This window comes from Astyanax mexicanus, chromosome 4, assembly GCF_023375975.1.
Source record: "Astyanax mexicanus isolate ESR-SI-001 chromosome 4, AstMex3_surface, whole genome shotgun sequence".
Lineage (NCBI taxonomy): Eukaryota > Metazoa > Chordata > Actinopteri > Characiformes > Acestrorhamphidae > Astyanax > Astyanax mexicanus.
The window spans coordinates 8,841,754-8,857,165 of NC_064411.1; the positions used below are offsets into that span (position 1 = coordinate 8,841,754).

Consider the following 15,412-nt stretch of genomic DNA (forward strand, 5'->3'; position numbering starts at 1 on the left):
CTGCTTGGGCTGAAAGATGAACTGTAGTGAGCTGTATTATCCGGTTAGTGGGGTTAAAACCTTTATTTGTTTACAGAAACAGTAAAAACGGACTGGCTGAGCTCTGTAGCCCGTGGCTGGGCTGTACTGAAGTAGTGACTGAGTGAAGAGAGCGGGGCTTGTGCTGCTGCTGCAGCTCCGACTAGTGGTTGGATGAAGAACTGCAGCTTCATGTAAGTGAGCAGTTTCACCAGCCATCCACACACAGCTCTGATAAACTGCTTGTTTTAATAGTGCACACTGTTGCTACCAAAAAAAGTCACTAGATGGCATTACCATATATATCGTAATAAATAATAATAATAATATTTATAATATTTATTATAATAATAATAATAAATATATTATTTAAATTTTATGAGGCATAAAATAATAACAAGAAAAAAAAAAAACAAGAAAATCGAGAATCGAATCGAATCGTGACCCTCAAATCGAAAATGAAATCGAATCGAGGATTTAGAGAATCGTGACACCCCTAGGGATGAACATGCAGATACATCCTGTTGGATCTTACTGCCCCTGTTGTGATATTGTTGTGTATGTTCTGAAAAAAAAAAAAAATAGCAATCTAGAAAATACGAAATAAGTGGCTACAATGTGTTGCAGTGGTCTACACCACTTTATTACACTTTTCGCTTCACTATTTTGTCAATCATAATTTAACATGTTTTTTTTTAAAGCCTGGGAGTTCAGAAAATCTAGTTTTAACAAAATGTTTTGATGGACTACTTAGTTAATAACTAACATTGAGTAATACATTAGTTAACATAATGTAGTACAGTAACACAGCTAGTACTCAATGGTGTACAGTAATAAATGTAAATTACCATTATTTCGTGGTCTTCCATTACGAGGTTGACCAAAAGTCCCTTCTTTATGAGTGACAATGTACTGTAAAACAAAAGACTGCATTACACCACAACACAGCATAGTTTTTTATATTTTATTATTAAATTTGATTTGATAGAATGTGCTTCATACCTTTCATAAAGGTATGGCTGTTGCATGTTGCATCCACAGCTAAATGGTGTGTCTTTTGTGACTGTTGCAGGTATGATGCCGGCACAGTCCGTGTGTAACCATCCATTGCAGATGTCACACTGAATCCATTCCACCTCCTTCACATGTGGATGCATGGCTCTGCATGCAAACACAAGGCAGAAATTAGTGTAACTGCCCAAAAAAATACCAAAACAGCTGTAAATAAAGTATAATAATGGAAACCTACTTTTTCCCCACTTTTTGAAAAACGCAAACTTTAATGTCCTGGGCCATACATCTGTTTTCAGATATACCATCCCCCAGTCCCATCTCAGGTGGAAAGTCCTAAAAAGGTTGCAGCTTTAATTAAGCGTATTTCAGAAAGTAAACATCATTACATTTGATAAACTAAAACATTTCAATGAGGTTTACCTCAGTTTGCAGATTTTTCACCATACATGTGGCATGGTAAATCCGAAGATGTAGAAGTTGTCCAGTGTGCAGCACTTCAGGACACATTTTGAGATGTTTTGCTTCCATCTCTGCCATCTTTAAGATAGAAAGGGCTTTTTGATAAACTCTATACATTAAATATACATAAACTTGAACCAACAAATATAACTAAGCTGCCTGTTTACCGTGCAAACAAAAACTCCACAGTTGTAGCCATCATTTTTGGTCCATTGGTGTGGATTAGATACAGTCCAGCCCTCTAGGGACTCATACTGTTTAAAAGCTTCCCTGCAATAAAACTCAGTATAGTGAGTAAAAAATATAATTTGTGTATTTGACAGCAAACAAAATGAGAGAGGGTCATACTTGAGGATGTCCATGTCAGAATTTCTAATTGTGACGTATTGTTGTGTGTTGTCATAAATTCTGATCTCCTTTGCTGGCACATCAAAAACCTATTAAACATATAAAATGAGTACAAATTAGGCGTTGTTAATTTTTTTTTTATATAAGTATCGCTGCATTTTCAAGATATTACATAGACTAGTGTTATATCATTTACAAAACAAATGTAAATTAATACATGTTTAAATTCCATCCATTGTCACCTAAAGCAATCACTTTGACTTGATGACTTGTTTCTGCAAGCATCCTGTTAAATCACAAGCACTTTCATACATATGTTTTGATTGAGAAGGCATTGAAATAGCAAGTTTACAAATATATGGCATTATTTGAATATTTTTCTCCAAATTAAACCACTAACCCAAATGATGAAGTGGCACCCCTTCTCTGGTGAATCTCCTTTTCCAACAATCCGTGGACAAAGGATTTTCTGGGAATTCTAAAATGAAACAAATATATATATTGATTATAAACTTTGTACACACATACACATACTTGGAAAACATATAGGAAATAACCCCAATGTCAAGGTATATAGTTTAATACCTCAAGCACTTTTACATGTGATTCTTAATTTTTTTTGGAGGCTATCCAGTCTCTGTGCCATAAAATGAAGGTGTCTGTTGACAAAGCCACAACCTGAAATGAAACCAAAAATACAGAATGTGATTGTCTAAATGTAAATGTGCTTATAAAATTGTTATGCTTAAATATTCACAGTGGGGCTTACATTTTGTGCCTCTCCAGCTATTTGTGCAAGCCGACAGCTTACAGCCTGTTAAAAAGCGTGCAAAATATAGTTACACACCTATATGTATACTCAAAACACCACAGAAAAATATTCTTCCTTTTGTATAGATCATATGTAATGTAATTTATAACATTATTTGAAAATGATAATTCTTTACAGGACAGTATATATTACTACTTACATTGTCAGTTAGCCAAGGCATCTCACACTTTCCTGAGTCTTGTAGGAGATGAGGTGGACAAAGGCTTTTTAAATCCCGGAGTTCAAGTGTAGCATAACGTGAGAATCTTGCGATTATAAGATTCTCTCGTCTCTGTACAGCATAGAGTTGGGTCAGCCTTTCCTAAAATAAAAGTAAATATAAGTAATACATGTAATATTCTTTGTAATGTTTTGTCCTTATTCATGTTTTAACATTTTTAAAATATCACAATTACCTTGTGTTGTTCATCGATCGGGAACATTGACACAGAGAAGTTGTTCTGTTCCTCTCAGTCACTCGTAACTGTACATTCTTGAACTCTGACCTGGTTTTCAGGAGGTCTTTGAGAAGGCTCTGCAAATAAATAAGTATTACATAATATTGATAACAAATTCTGAAAATATCAAAATACACTATATTTCATCACCACTGAAGTTACAGAACAGCTGTTATTAGGATATATCACTTATGATATACTGACATTAATAATTATCTTCTTTGGATTCTTACCTGCTTTGGCGAGTAGAAGTTTCCCATGCAGTCCTATGTGTACAAGCTCCAAGGAATGCTTCTGCACTTGATTTAAGAATGTGTTATTTAGCTGTTCATTGTGAAGATGAAAGTACAGGCGCAGTGAAAACATGTAATATGTATCCTTCATCTGACATAAGGAGTATCTAATTGAGGAAAGCTCACGGTTGATTTGTTCTGCTACAGCTGAATTCAGAAGAGATGCCAGGTCTGGCAGAAGTTTTAAACTCCGTAGTCTCTCCTCTGGCCTTTTTTGGTTCTTCTCATGAAATCGGTCATATAGCGAGTATCTCTCTGGAGTTCCAGTCTCTGGATGAGCAGTGGAGAATCTATCTGTTTTTGTGTTTTCCACAGGTCCCTTTGATTTTTGTCTGAGATTCTGCACCCACACAGGGTTAATCTTCAAATTTCCAGTTGTTGCCTCCCTAATATTGTCTTCTGTAGGGGCACACACCCGTCCATCATGTGGTTGGAAAAACATTTGTTGAGTCCGATTGTTGACCTGCCTGGCAACACGACCAGCAATGTCAGAAATGAAAACTGTGGGTGGATATTTGAAACTCAGTAGCGCATCTCCGTGGTCACGGGCAGATTCTTTCCACCACAACGGTGACTGGTAAAACACCACACCATGGGTACAGCCCATGTGTAATACTCCCCCTACAAAATTGAAAAAGTAATATATGTGTCAAAATTACGCTTATTATATATCTTTGTAAGTAATGTTTGGTGCTGACTAAGAGTCACAATATATAGTCTATAAACAGTACCACAAATTATGTTATCATCTAGTTTCTTACCCCCAGCTTTCTGTAGCTTAACAAACATTTTTGGATAGATCTCCTTATAAAGGAGAAGTTCCTCAAGTCTGTTGATGAGGTCTGTTTGTGAGCCTGTTGTTGACACTACAAGATCAGTGCAAGCCTGGACTAAATCTTTCTTCTTTGGCTAAACAAAAAAGTGATTATACTAGAATTAAAATACGCTTGTTAGTAATATAGATTATTACTGTATAATCAAATTTGTATTTACTGTACCTGTTTGCAGTCCAGCAACTGTAGAATCTGGTCCTCGTCAATTTCCAGGTTTGCTTTCCTTGAGCTTTCTCTGTATTTCTGGGAAAGACCCTTGAATATTTCTGTTTTTGGGACCACGTCATTAATTCTTGAGTGCTTCCCAATCCATGGAGTGAATACAGAGTATGTTAAGGGGCTTGAGAAAGGGTTGCTAGATGTGTCTAAAGAAAAAAAATAATTAGATTGAAATTAATTAAACTGTCATTGCAGACTTTTTTTTAAAACTATAAGCATCAAATATTAATGTGGCTAAGCTTTGTAAATGTACAAAAACATTATGTTAAGAAATAAAACAGTACCTTTTAACATTTTGCATTATTATATTTGAACAAACCTGACAAGATAGGTAATTAAGTGCTTTTAGCTTACCCTGCGGTAACAAAAGTAACCATAGGTGTACTGCCTCAGGGCACAGAAGTGGTAGAATGCTTTTCGTAATGTGTTATATGAGACAGTGGCTCTTGAATGGGATTCCAGTGTGCATAACAGGCGGCCAACAGCAATGTGATTCTGTCAGAAAGAAGAAAAGAAAACCATTATATGATTTTCAGTATATTTACATTTCATACATGCATTTATACACAGACAAAACAAATACAAAGTGTACCTAAATGGTAAATAGACCTGTTAAAATAAACAGTATGTGTAAAAACAAAGAGGTTTGTTGATGTACAGAAACATATTTGCATATATATTTTTGTTATATCCCCTGTAACACGACACTGTTTTTTTTTTATTGCAATACTCACAGATAGACCTGTTGTCAGGAGGGAACACAAGGGTACTGAGAGAAGGACTTTGTCATTGAAGTTATGAAAACCAGACTGATATTCCTGAAATCTGACCAGCACTCTGCAAACTGGGCATTCTTTGGCATAAACAGTAATACCTATAAGAAACACATTTTCTTATCCAAAACGAGTTCTTCGATATCTTCAATTTCGTCTGCATTAGTTTCTGTAGCATTCTGCACCAGCTGTGGACGTTCTTGAAAGATCCACCACATAGATAAATATCTATGGACACAACTCAGTCTGTTCTTTGTGCCTCTGCATTGGCAATGCCATTTGTCTGACTTGGTGTCAAAAGTGACATGCGTCCTTGCAAACATACACCAGTTGTCCTTCTGACCAGTGTACACAGAGAAGTAGATATACCTCTCAGACAGTCCATAATCTCCCCAAAAAACAGGGAAGACACAGTCTACTTCAGCCAAAAATGCTTTCTGTTTTAAAGACATACAGTCCTCTTGCCTCGACTTTGAAATAAGGCCTTTTTCAACCATCTCTTGTAGTGAATCATTGCGTAGTGCTGGGGGTGGACTGTAGACCTGTGCATTCCTGGTTCTTTCAAGGTGATGACATTCTTTTCCAGGATTTCCGCTTCTGGTAGCTATCCCCATGAAATCCCTGCATGACTCCAGTTCACAAAGGAAGGTCTGTGATTCGAAACACTTACAGACATGGATTGGAAGTCTTGCTCCATGAGGATTCTTTGGTGTTACATAGATCCCATTCTTTTGATCTATGCAAAGCATGGGTTGTTCCTGTGAGCCATGTTGCTGCCTCTCATGCCTCCTTAGATTTGATGAGGTGGTAAACAGTAACCCACATTTTTGGCACAATAACTTGGTGTCTCCTTTTGAGTCACTAACATGTAGTGTATCCAAGTTGCTTGTTTTTTCATCTAAAGGGAGTTAGATGACATGTTTTCATTATGAAGCACTACAGTTTAGAATTTTCAGTAACAGCTACGATATACACTAATTACATGTAATTTGATTATAAATAATACAATGTATTATTATACAACATTCAAATATAAATATAAAGAAAATCACATACCTGGGGGTTTCTGTGTCAGCTCCACACCTGCAGTTAAAAGTTTAATATTTTTAAATATATTAGGCTTTGTTAGGTAAGTTAAGAGTTGTTTTACAATGAATAAAGATTTAAACATTTAATTATTCATTACTATTATTACAGTATATATTTAAATGTTGTTCAAGTATTTGTATAGTTTAATTATATCGGTGAATTGTTGTAACTGAATTAATAATTACAATGGAAAAACATTACATGCTTCATGTTTGCATGCTACACATATTTACCATGTACACTTGCATGCTATAATATGTTAATGAAACAAGTAATGATAATTCAATACTGAAACTAGTAATACAAAACAATACAACATTTATTTTAAAAATTATAAACTAACCATGTTTTCCCAGATGTGTCCTGAAGTCATCTCATCTGTGAATTACTTTCTTGCACTTTGTACAGTGCCAATGGCTCCTTTTACTTTGTTTTACATCTGGGCAGTAGCATGGAATTGAAAATTTGTCTAAAAAATAAAACAGATGTTATTTAAAAAAAAAAGGGATTGCATTTGTAATTAAAACAATCAATCATAATACTTACTAGTGTCACCTTCAGTGTAATGTATGGCAAATCTCAGATGACGCTTCAATAAATGCTCATCTGATCTTGTGACTGCTTTTGTACAGTATGGACAGTCATGTCCTCTGCAACTGAGAAGCTCTTCTTTACAAGAAAACTCAAACTTTCTTTCTGTAAAAACAATTGCAAATCAAAGCATACAACATTATATATGGCAATGGTTTACAGAGTGTAAATATGGGAAAATATAGCATAACATTAGACTGTTAGCAAATTACTATTAAGCACTATTTTAAACATCATTTAAAAATCATTCCAATAGCATATTTTATTAGTACAAACACAATTCACCCAGCTTACCTGTCATGGTTCAACACGGATATTTTAATTCCTAAAATAAATGACAAATATAATATTAACCAAAATGTAAGCTTGATATTTTTGATTATTTTAAACTTTCTAAGTCAGTGTTAAAACCAACAACCTTAATAAAGCAATAATAGCAGCAGTCATAACATAATGTGTTTACATCTATACCGTTTACGTGACATTTGTCAATTTTCATTGCAAAATCAATTATATCCATGTGGTAATAATCAAAACACAACATTTTTAAATATGTCTGATGTTATTCTCAGGATGCTTATATCCTAATTGCAAAAGTTAGATATGAATTTAAAAACGTAAAAAAACTACTTAGAACACTGATAAAAAATATACCTTGTTATCTGTCCCCCACTCTCTAACTATAAGCTTTACCATGCAATATAAGTATAAAAATACTTCAAAGATGTCATTTTTTTGCAATGCTGTGTGATTCCAAATCCCATCTATGCTTTAAAAATATGTTTTTAATAATAAATTAAATTTACTATATATACTTAAATTATATTTAAGTTAAAATATGAATTTTAGTTGTGTCCCAAGGTTTAACTCAGTCCTGTTACCGTAACACATTATGTTACTACAACAGGAAGTTACATCAGCTGGTTCTTATGAAGATCATTGGAAGACCAAAATTAAGTTCCCGCATTGTTTGTTCTGTATATTTGATTGTATTGTAATGATGACTGAGGAGCTCAATCTCAACAATTTGTCCTGTTCACGAAATTAATTCTTAGATCTTGTCTATTTTTAAAATACAAATTTTGTTAAAATTACTAGAATGTGCTCAGTGTCCTCATTCTATTTGTGCTATTTGAGTTTTAGTAACAGGAATGAGTGCTAGTAACAGAACTGAGTGCCAGTAGCAGGAGTGGGTATTGTCCCTGGTTTATTGACTTATTAATGTGAATATTAGTTAGTGTAAAACACTTTTTCCAATTATGTTTGGTTCATCATTTATCCATTTATTTAATAAATTGCATGATAATAAATTTGCTCAATTCAAGGTTCTTCTTGATAAGATAATAGCTTTGCATATTGTAGAAAAATACAATGTGCATGCATATATAGTGATTTTTTTCTCATAAATATCAATTATGTGAACATGCAGTCAACCATGCAATCAAAGGAATTAGTGGACTATAAAAATGCTTTTTAAATGTCACATGAGTTTGGTAACAGGACTAAGAAAAATGGGTACCACTTTAAAATAAGACTACCTTCATAAAGGGTTTATAAATGATTTGCAATTAGTTTATTAATGGTTACTAATTAGGTTGTGCCTTAAAAATGATTTATAATCAGTTATAACACATACGTAGAAATGTACTTGACCTGTTGTTGCCAAATAGGGAACCCACAGCCATCTATATTGTTGCCCTTTCTTCGTATGTGTTATAACTGATTATTAATGATTTTTACGGCATTTACAACCTAATTAGTAACCATTAATAAACTAGTTGTAAACCATTTATAAATCCTCTATGAAGGTAGTCTTATTTTAAAGTGGTACCGAAAAAGGTAACCATCTTCGGATAAGAAACCTTTTTTTTTATTTTTAATTTATTAAATTAAAAAAAATATGAAATATGACCACAGATTGACCAGAACACGTTTTTAATATCCAAATATGTGTTATTAGATACAGAGTTAAAAAAAAAGATTAAAAAAAAATTGGAATACGTACAACAAGTAAATGGCACCCATTTGGTGGAATGGCCCTTATATATGTGTGCGTTTATTTTTTTCAAGAAGATACCCCCCTTGAAATCATTGTTTAGCTAAAAAATAAAGGTATTTATGTAGATCTGTAATTAATATATATATATATATATATATATATATATATATATATATATATATATATATATTGTATTTTATGTTTTCTTCTATTATATTACTTAATTTATTTTATATTAAAGTCTAAATTTGACTTGGTCTCTGTGTGTTTTTTTTTGTTTGTTTTTTTTTGTTCAGAGCGTTTGCATAGCGTTATGCTTAAATGTGGCTTTTCACTGTTAAAACCCGCCATCAGGCGGTTGCATGTAACTGCAGTGCACATTTAAGGTGGAACTGAAATACGCCAGAGAATAAGAACTTCAGGCTCCTTAAATACCGCGTCGACAATTTTTTATAGTCGACGTTTTCTTCAGCCTCCTCACATTAGAGCAATCTCAGCATCTTAATTCTTCTATGAGAGTTTCTTAGTTAACTTTGATGTCTGACATCTAAGTCTCTAAACCAACAAATAAGTTTCAATCTTCACTCTGTAGTAAAAACATGCAAATAGGCCTTACCTCCAAACTAACTTACAACTGTTTTAAACAATTCTAAGCTATATTTCTAAACCATGCACCTATATAGTACTAAGTATACCTAAAACGAACTAAAATAATAAAATAAAGTCCTACTTTTCGGATTTAATTGTCCTACAATAAATTATTTAAGAAAGTTTACTCACCCATCCCGCAAAGGTCCGAAACAAAGGTTGAGCAGGTGAGCAATGAAGTCTTCTTTAGTGCAGTCTGCATTCTTCTGTTTCCCGCAGAATGAGCCAATCAGATTCGTGGGCGTGGCCGAGGATAAAACCGTTTTAGCACACAAAACTGCTGCCCACATTAACCACACTTTAAACGTACCTACAAACATCTATACCAGTGGTCGGCAATTAGTTTTGACCGCGGGCCAGATATTTTTGAAAGCATTGCGTGGCAGTGCACAAAAAAAAATCTGTTTTTGGAAAATGAGGCAGTTAAATCAAAGAAGAAAGGGAAAAAATATATAAATAAACACGCCGCTCCTCACGCGGGAATCGAACCCCTGTCGTCAAGATTGCCTTCATAAACACTACCGCTACCCCGGCTAAGAAGATAAGGAGCCCAAAACGGGCGGAAAAACGAGAACGGGCGGAAACTAAACTAGTCACGCCGAGCCCGACACAGAGACACAGGAGCCCTGTAAACTAAAGTTTGCCTAGGAAGCATTTTATTTTTATATATATATATATTTTTTATTATCGTTCATTATAGTTCAAACAACCTCACGGGCCAGATCTGGGCCGCGGGCGGTCTATTGCCGACTCCTATACTCTATACTTTCACCTCTAATGCATAATGTTTATTTGCAAATCTGTTAAATATTTATTTAATTAGATTCACTTCTTTGTAACTGCCCAATCCCATCCCGAATCCTGTCTGCTCTCAGAACTGAAATGTTTAGAGAGTTAGGCAAAAAATAACCATAAAACAATACTGCCGGTATACTGTCAGCAAGTTTCCTGACAGTTTTTAAAACTGCCGGCGTACTGTCAGCAAGTTTCCTGACAGTTTTTAATAGTGCCGGCGTACTGTCAGGAAGCTTACTGACAGTTTTTAGTAGTGCCGGCATACTGTCAGGAAGCTCCCTGACAGTTTTTAATACTGCCGGCATACTGTCAGTAAGCTCCTGTCAGTTTTTAATAGTGCCGGCGTACTGTCAGCAAGCTTACTAACAGTTTTTAATACAGCCGGAATACTGTCAGGAAGCTCCCTGACAGTTTTTAAAACTGCCGGCGTACTGTCAGCTAGCTCCCTGACAGTTTTTAATAGTGCCGGCATACTGTCAGGAAGCTCCCTGACAGTTTTTAGTAGTGCCGGCATACTGTCAGGAAGCTCCTGTCAGTTTTTAATACTGCCGGCATACTGTCAGGAAGCTCCTGTCAGTTTTTAATAGTGCCGGCATACTGTCAGGAAGCTTACTAACAGTTTTTAATACAGCCGGAATACTGTCAGGAAGCTCCCTGACAGTTTTTAATAGTGCTGGCGTACTGTCAGCAAGCTCCCTGACAGTTTTTAAAACTGCCGGCGTACTGTCAGCTAGCTCCCTGACAGTTTTTAATAGTGCCGGCGTACTGTCAGCTAGCTCCCTGACAGTTTTTAATACTGCCGGCATACTGTCAGGAAGCTCCTGTCAGTTTTTAATAGTGCCGGCGTACTGTCAGGAAGCTTACTAACAGTTTTTAATACAGCCGGAATACTGTCAGGAAGCTCCCTGACAGTTTTTAAAACTGCCGGCGTACTGTCAGCAAGCTCCCTGACAGTTTTTAGTAGTGCCGGCGTACTGTCAGCAAGCTCCCTGACAGTTTTTAGTAGTGCCGGCGTACTGTCAGCAAGCTCCCTGTCAGTTTTTAATACTGCCGGCGTACTGTCAGCTAGCTCCCTGACAGTTTTTAATAGTGCCGGCGTACTGTCAGCTAGCTCCCTGACAGTTTTTAGTACTGCCGGGTATGTGTCTGACACTGCCGGGTCGATGAAAAAGTGGCTGGCGGGTGACGTCACGCAGACCCACCACTGCCGCCCGTCTCCCTTCAGGCAGAGATCCAACCCCCTCTCCACATTGGCTAGCTAGATAATATTCGATACTTGATTAAAAAAGCACTGGGAACATTGGCTAGCTAAATAACATTAGATACTTGGTTAAAAAAGCACTGGGCACATTGGCTAGCTAAATAACATTAGATACTTGGTTAAAAAAGCACTGGGCACATTGGCTAGCTAGATAATATTCGATACTTGATTAAAAAAGCACTGGGAACATTGGCTAGCTAAATAACATTAGATACTTGGTTAAAAAAGCACTGGGCACATTGGCTAGCTAAATAACATTAGATACTTGGGTTAAAAAAGCACTGGGAACATTGGCTAGCTAAATAACATTAGATACTTGGTTAAAAAAGCACTGGGCACATTGGCTAGCTAAATAACATTAGATACTGGTTAAAAAGCACTGGGAACATTGGCTAGCTAGATAACATTAGATACTTGGGTTAAAAAAGTACTGGGAACATTGGCTAGCTAGATAACATAACTGTCCTACAAGCAAAATATTTAACTTAGTTAATGTACGCTTATTGTATGTACTGGTGTACAATTTACAATACAATGTAGTAAAACAACTAGAAATCGGTATAACGTTATATAAAACAAAAACTTACCTCTCAGCCCGATGCCTGCTCATAACGCATAGAAACGCGACCCCAACTGAAAGGATACAACGCCTTCTGCCAGTGCAGAGCAGCAAGGGCAGGAGATAAAACACGGATAAGAATATATCAGATTCCCCAGACACGCAAAAAAAATCACAATTTGTTATTTAAGGCATGCGTATAATGTATTTATTGTATTAATGCAAAATATGACTACTGACAGTTTTTTTCTCTCTCTAGCTTTAACCATCTGGCAGAATGTTCCCTAAAAAGGTAAGTCAAAGGATCTACGACCCAAACGACCCACATTACACTTCCTCCATGAGTTATGGAGTAGTAAATAAATAGTAACTGCACTAATAGTAACTGCCAATATGTGTTCTCTTGGTAAAGCAGCAAAACAGTGACCTTGTCCGAAGGGTAACAAAAAGCAGGGTTAAAGTTGAGTTAGGGATTGCCCTGTTTTGAGATATACCCTGCAGGCGCAGTAGTCCGTACCGGGACTTCACTCAAGCTGCTGGAATACAAGTCCCGTCTTCTCCGGCTACTATTGGTTTATATTAACATATATTTACATGTGACATTTAACATTTAAGGTGACATTTAACATCATTATGCTCTGATTTATCAAACAAGCTTCTGATATGATAACAAATATCTCACATGAGGACCATTTTGGAGGCGTTTCAATGAACAAATTGATGTAAAATCACTATTAGTTTTAGTGAACTAATAAGCACATACCCTATGATAGTTACTCGTTAATTTAAGAGCGAGTTCATAAGTCATAAAATAAAGGTGTATATTATTATTATTATTATTATTATTATTATTATTATTATTATTATTATTGTTGTTGTTTTTGTTGTTGCATTGACCCTCCTGTAGTTTTCATTCTTTGTTAGCAATTTTTTGGTGTCAATATAAAATAAAAGAAATCCATAATTTGAGCTCATAAAATTTTGCTTTATGTTAAAAAAATAACAAAGAAGCTGAATAAATCGATTTTATTTACGGTACAAAATAATAGTTTTGATGGCAGAGAATAATTTCATTAGTAAGTAAAGGAATGGAATCCCAAAAGTGTAGAAAAGCACTTGTAATTTAACAAAAATTATCAAAAGTAATTTTGTGTGCTCAGATGCCTTGTGTGAAGGAATGTAAGCTGATAAAAATATATATTTTTAGAGAGGCAACAGCAGTGAAATTAGACAGGCATTTGTGCGTGTAAATTAAGTAAAGAATGAAATTACTAATCATTAAAAATAAACTATTATTAATTTATTATTATTTCCATTCAAATCAATAGTTCTTACTGACCATGTCTGCATGTCCTGTTTATTTTCTATTTTTCCTAATCTTATGTGTTTCCATGGAAAAGAAGACAAGTGGCATATTCTTGGGTAAGGGTCACTGTGGTCACTGTCAAAAAGGTCACTGTGAAATTGTCTTCTTTTCCATTGAAACACATGAGATTAGGAAATAGTGTGGTTGTGAGGTGATAAAATGTGAAAAAGTTCAGGGGGTATGAATATATTTTCAAGCCACTGTGATAAATATATATAAATATAGATGAATAACCATCAGATAATAACATCATGTAATAATATCATATATTGTAATGGTATTATATATACACTATAGTAAATGTAACTGGACAAAGTTAGTTTGGGTATCCCTGGTCAAAATCATCACTACTGTGAACAGGTAAGCTAGATAAAGACAAAATATCTAAAAAATGGCAAGTTACCTTGTTAAAGTATGGGAACCATAGGAGATTTGAGCACCAACTTTTTATAATTTAATTATCAAAGTGTATTTAAATTATAATGATATAATAATATCATACATAAATACAATATTCAAAGTCTTATCAGGGTAGAAAATAAGATTTCTTGCCTTAAATTTAGAAAATTTCACTTGCTAAGATTTAGTTTTTTGCAGTATAGCACCTGTAAAAAAATAAGCTAAAAAACCTCTTAACACGCCCGCCCGCCGGCGAGCCAGAAAAATATGATATTTAATATCTGGCTGTGTTTTTGAACAGTTATACGTTCAATATAGACACCCAATATACCACTTTAAAGCTTAGAATCTCTGCTTTTCAGTTATCTAGCTGTATTTAGCTGTATCTCCTTTCAGAAAATAAACATTTATGGCGAAATATGCCTTGGTTAGGAAAAAATGATTTTTATTTTTATTTTTATATTTCCGTTTATCGTACGTCCATATTTGATCGAATGCGGACATGTTATACAACATTCGAACCGTCTGTCCCTCCGGATTCCGAAAATGTTCCGTTTTACTGTAGGTTGTACGGTTCCTGAATTAGAGCTGAAAGAGCGCGTCGCCGCATGTGTTCAAAGTTGAAATATGCTCAGGTTTTGTCCTGTAGTTACCTAAAGTCACTCCCTCCACCCCCTCCCCCAACACCCACCAGCGCGTCCCCCACTCTCTTACCTTCAAAACGAGTCCGAACTTAAAAAAAAACATCAATCCAGTCTCATATAATCCACAGTTATATCCCCCGCGCTAGGAATAATGTGAGACAGAATCTAAACTTTAATTCCGAATTAAAAGCATTTTATTCGACGCTATGCCGACTGTGGCCCACAGCCAGACAGGGCGGAGCCTACTGGACATGACGGTATGCAAATGATGTCTGTCAGCCAATCAGGTGGTGAGTTCAGCCAGCTGAAAGGCAAAGAATTTGTTTGTATATGAATATGTGACCCCTTATGTTCCTCTGCCCTCGTTGGGAAGGATACGACACAGGCTGGGATAATGCAGCTTTTTACTGCCTGTAATGAAAAAGGCAGCCACAGGACAGATCATTTACATGTGCTTCGGTCAGCTTACAAGCTAGAGAGACAGGCTAGAGTTAGCATATTACTAGCTCAGAGAATTAGATTTATAATTATTTACAACACTTTTTACGATAGCCCAATGGGTCCACTAGTTTCTATGATATGTATTTTGAGATAATATCAGCATAAAGCAGTATTAAAACACTACCCAGCATTATTAGCAGCTTTATTTAGCTGAGCTAAGCAGAGCTGTACTCACCACAGCAATGTGCACACACTCTACTGACCAGGGTGCACAGTGTCTAGTGTATATATGTCTCTGAGCTATTACACGCTGACCGCAGCAGGTGGCGCCATACCCATTTAGCAGGAATTTCACTCAATAAAAGTAGCTAACTATTGTACACCGTTACAAATA

At 35.5% G+C, this 15,412-nt stretch overlaps 5 protein-coding genes across 5 annotated transcripts in view; 1 reads left to right on the plus strand and 4 right to left on the minus strand.

The window, feature by feature from the left end:
• LOC111196357 (zinc finger protein 271-like) overlaps positions 1-15,412 on the plus strand; it is a 460,288-nt gene that overhangs the window by 42,135 nt on the left and 402,741 nt on the right. The window lies entirely within an intron of this gene.
• Positions 1-15,412, minus strand: part of LOC125801235 (zinc finger protein 239-like) — a 213,748-nt gene that overhangs the window by 29,252 nt on the left and 169,084 nt on the right. The window lies entirely within an intron of this gene.
• Positions 419-3,176, minus strand: LOC111190911 (uncharacterized). The gene is made up of 12 exons (XM_049478350.1): positions 3,067-3,176; positions 2,811-2,972; positions 2,609-2,653; positions 2,425-2,517; positions 2,240-2,317; positions 1,840-1,928; positions 1,659-1,761; positions 1,453-1,569; positions 1,268-1,365; positions 1,021-1,179; positions 867-930; positions 419-583 (listed from the first exon to the last, which is right to left on the minus strand). Exons 6-12 carry the CDS (start codon positions 1,851-1,853, stop codon positions 515-517), a joined length of 624 nt encoding a protein of 207 aa, XP_049334307.1. The 5' UTR covers positions 1,854-1,928; positions 2,240-2,317; positions 2,425-2,517; positions 2,609-2,653; positions 2,811-2,972; positions 3,067-3,176; the 3' UTR covers positions 419-514.
• LOC111188742 (uncharacterized) lies at positions 3,121-4,604 on the minus strand. The gene is made up of 4 exons (XM_049478453.1): positions 4,400-4,604; positions 4,163-4,310; positions 3,342-4,022; positions 3,121-3,185 (listed from the first exon to the last, which is right to left on the minus strand). Exons 2-4 carry the CDS (start codon positions 4,188-4,190, stop codon positions 3,121-3,123), a joined length of 774 nt encoding a protein of 257 aa, XP_049334410.1. The 5' UTR covers positions 4,191-4,310; positions 4,400-4,604.
• Positions 5,328-7,468, minus strand: si:ch211-10d23.5 (uncharacterized protein LOC556599 homolog). The gene is given in 5 exon segments (XM_049478454.1): positions 5,328-6,124; positions 6,283-6,309; positions 6,659-6,784; positions 6,862-7,011; positions 7,201-7,468. Coding segments are annotated over 5 exon segments (1,107 nt in total). The 5' UTR covers positions 7,208-7,468.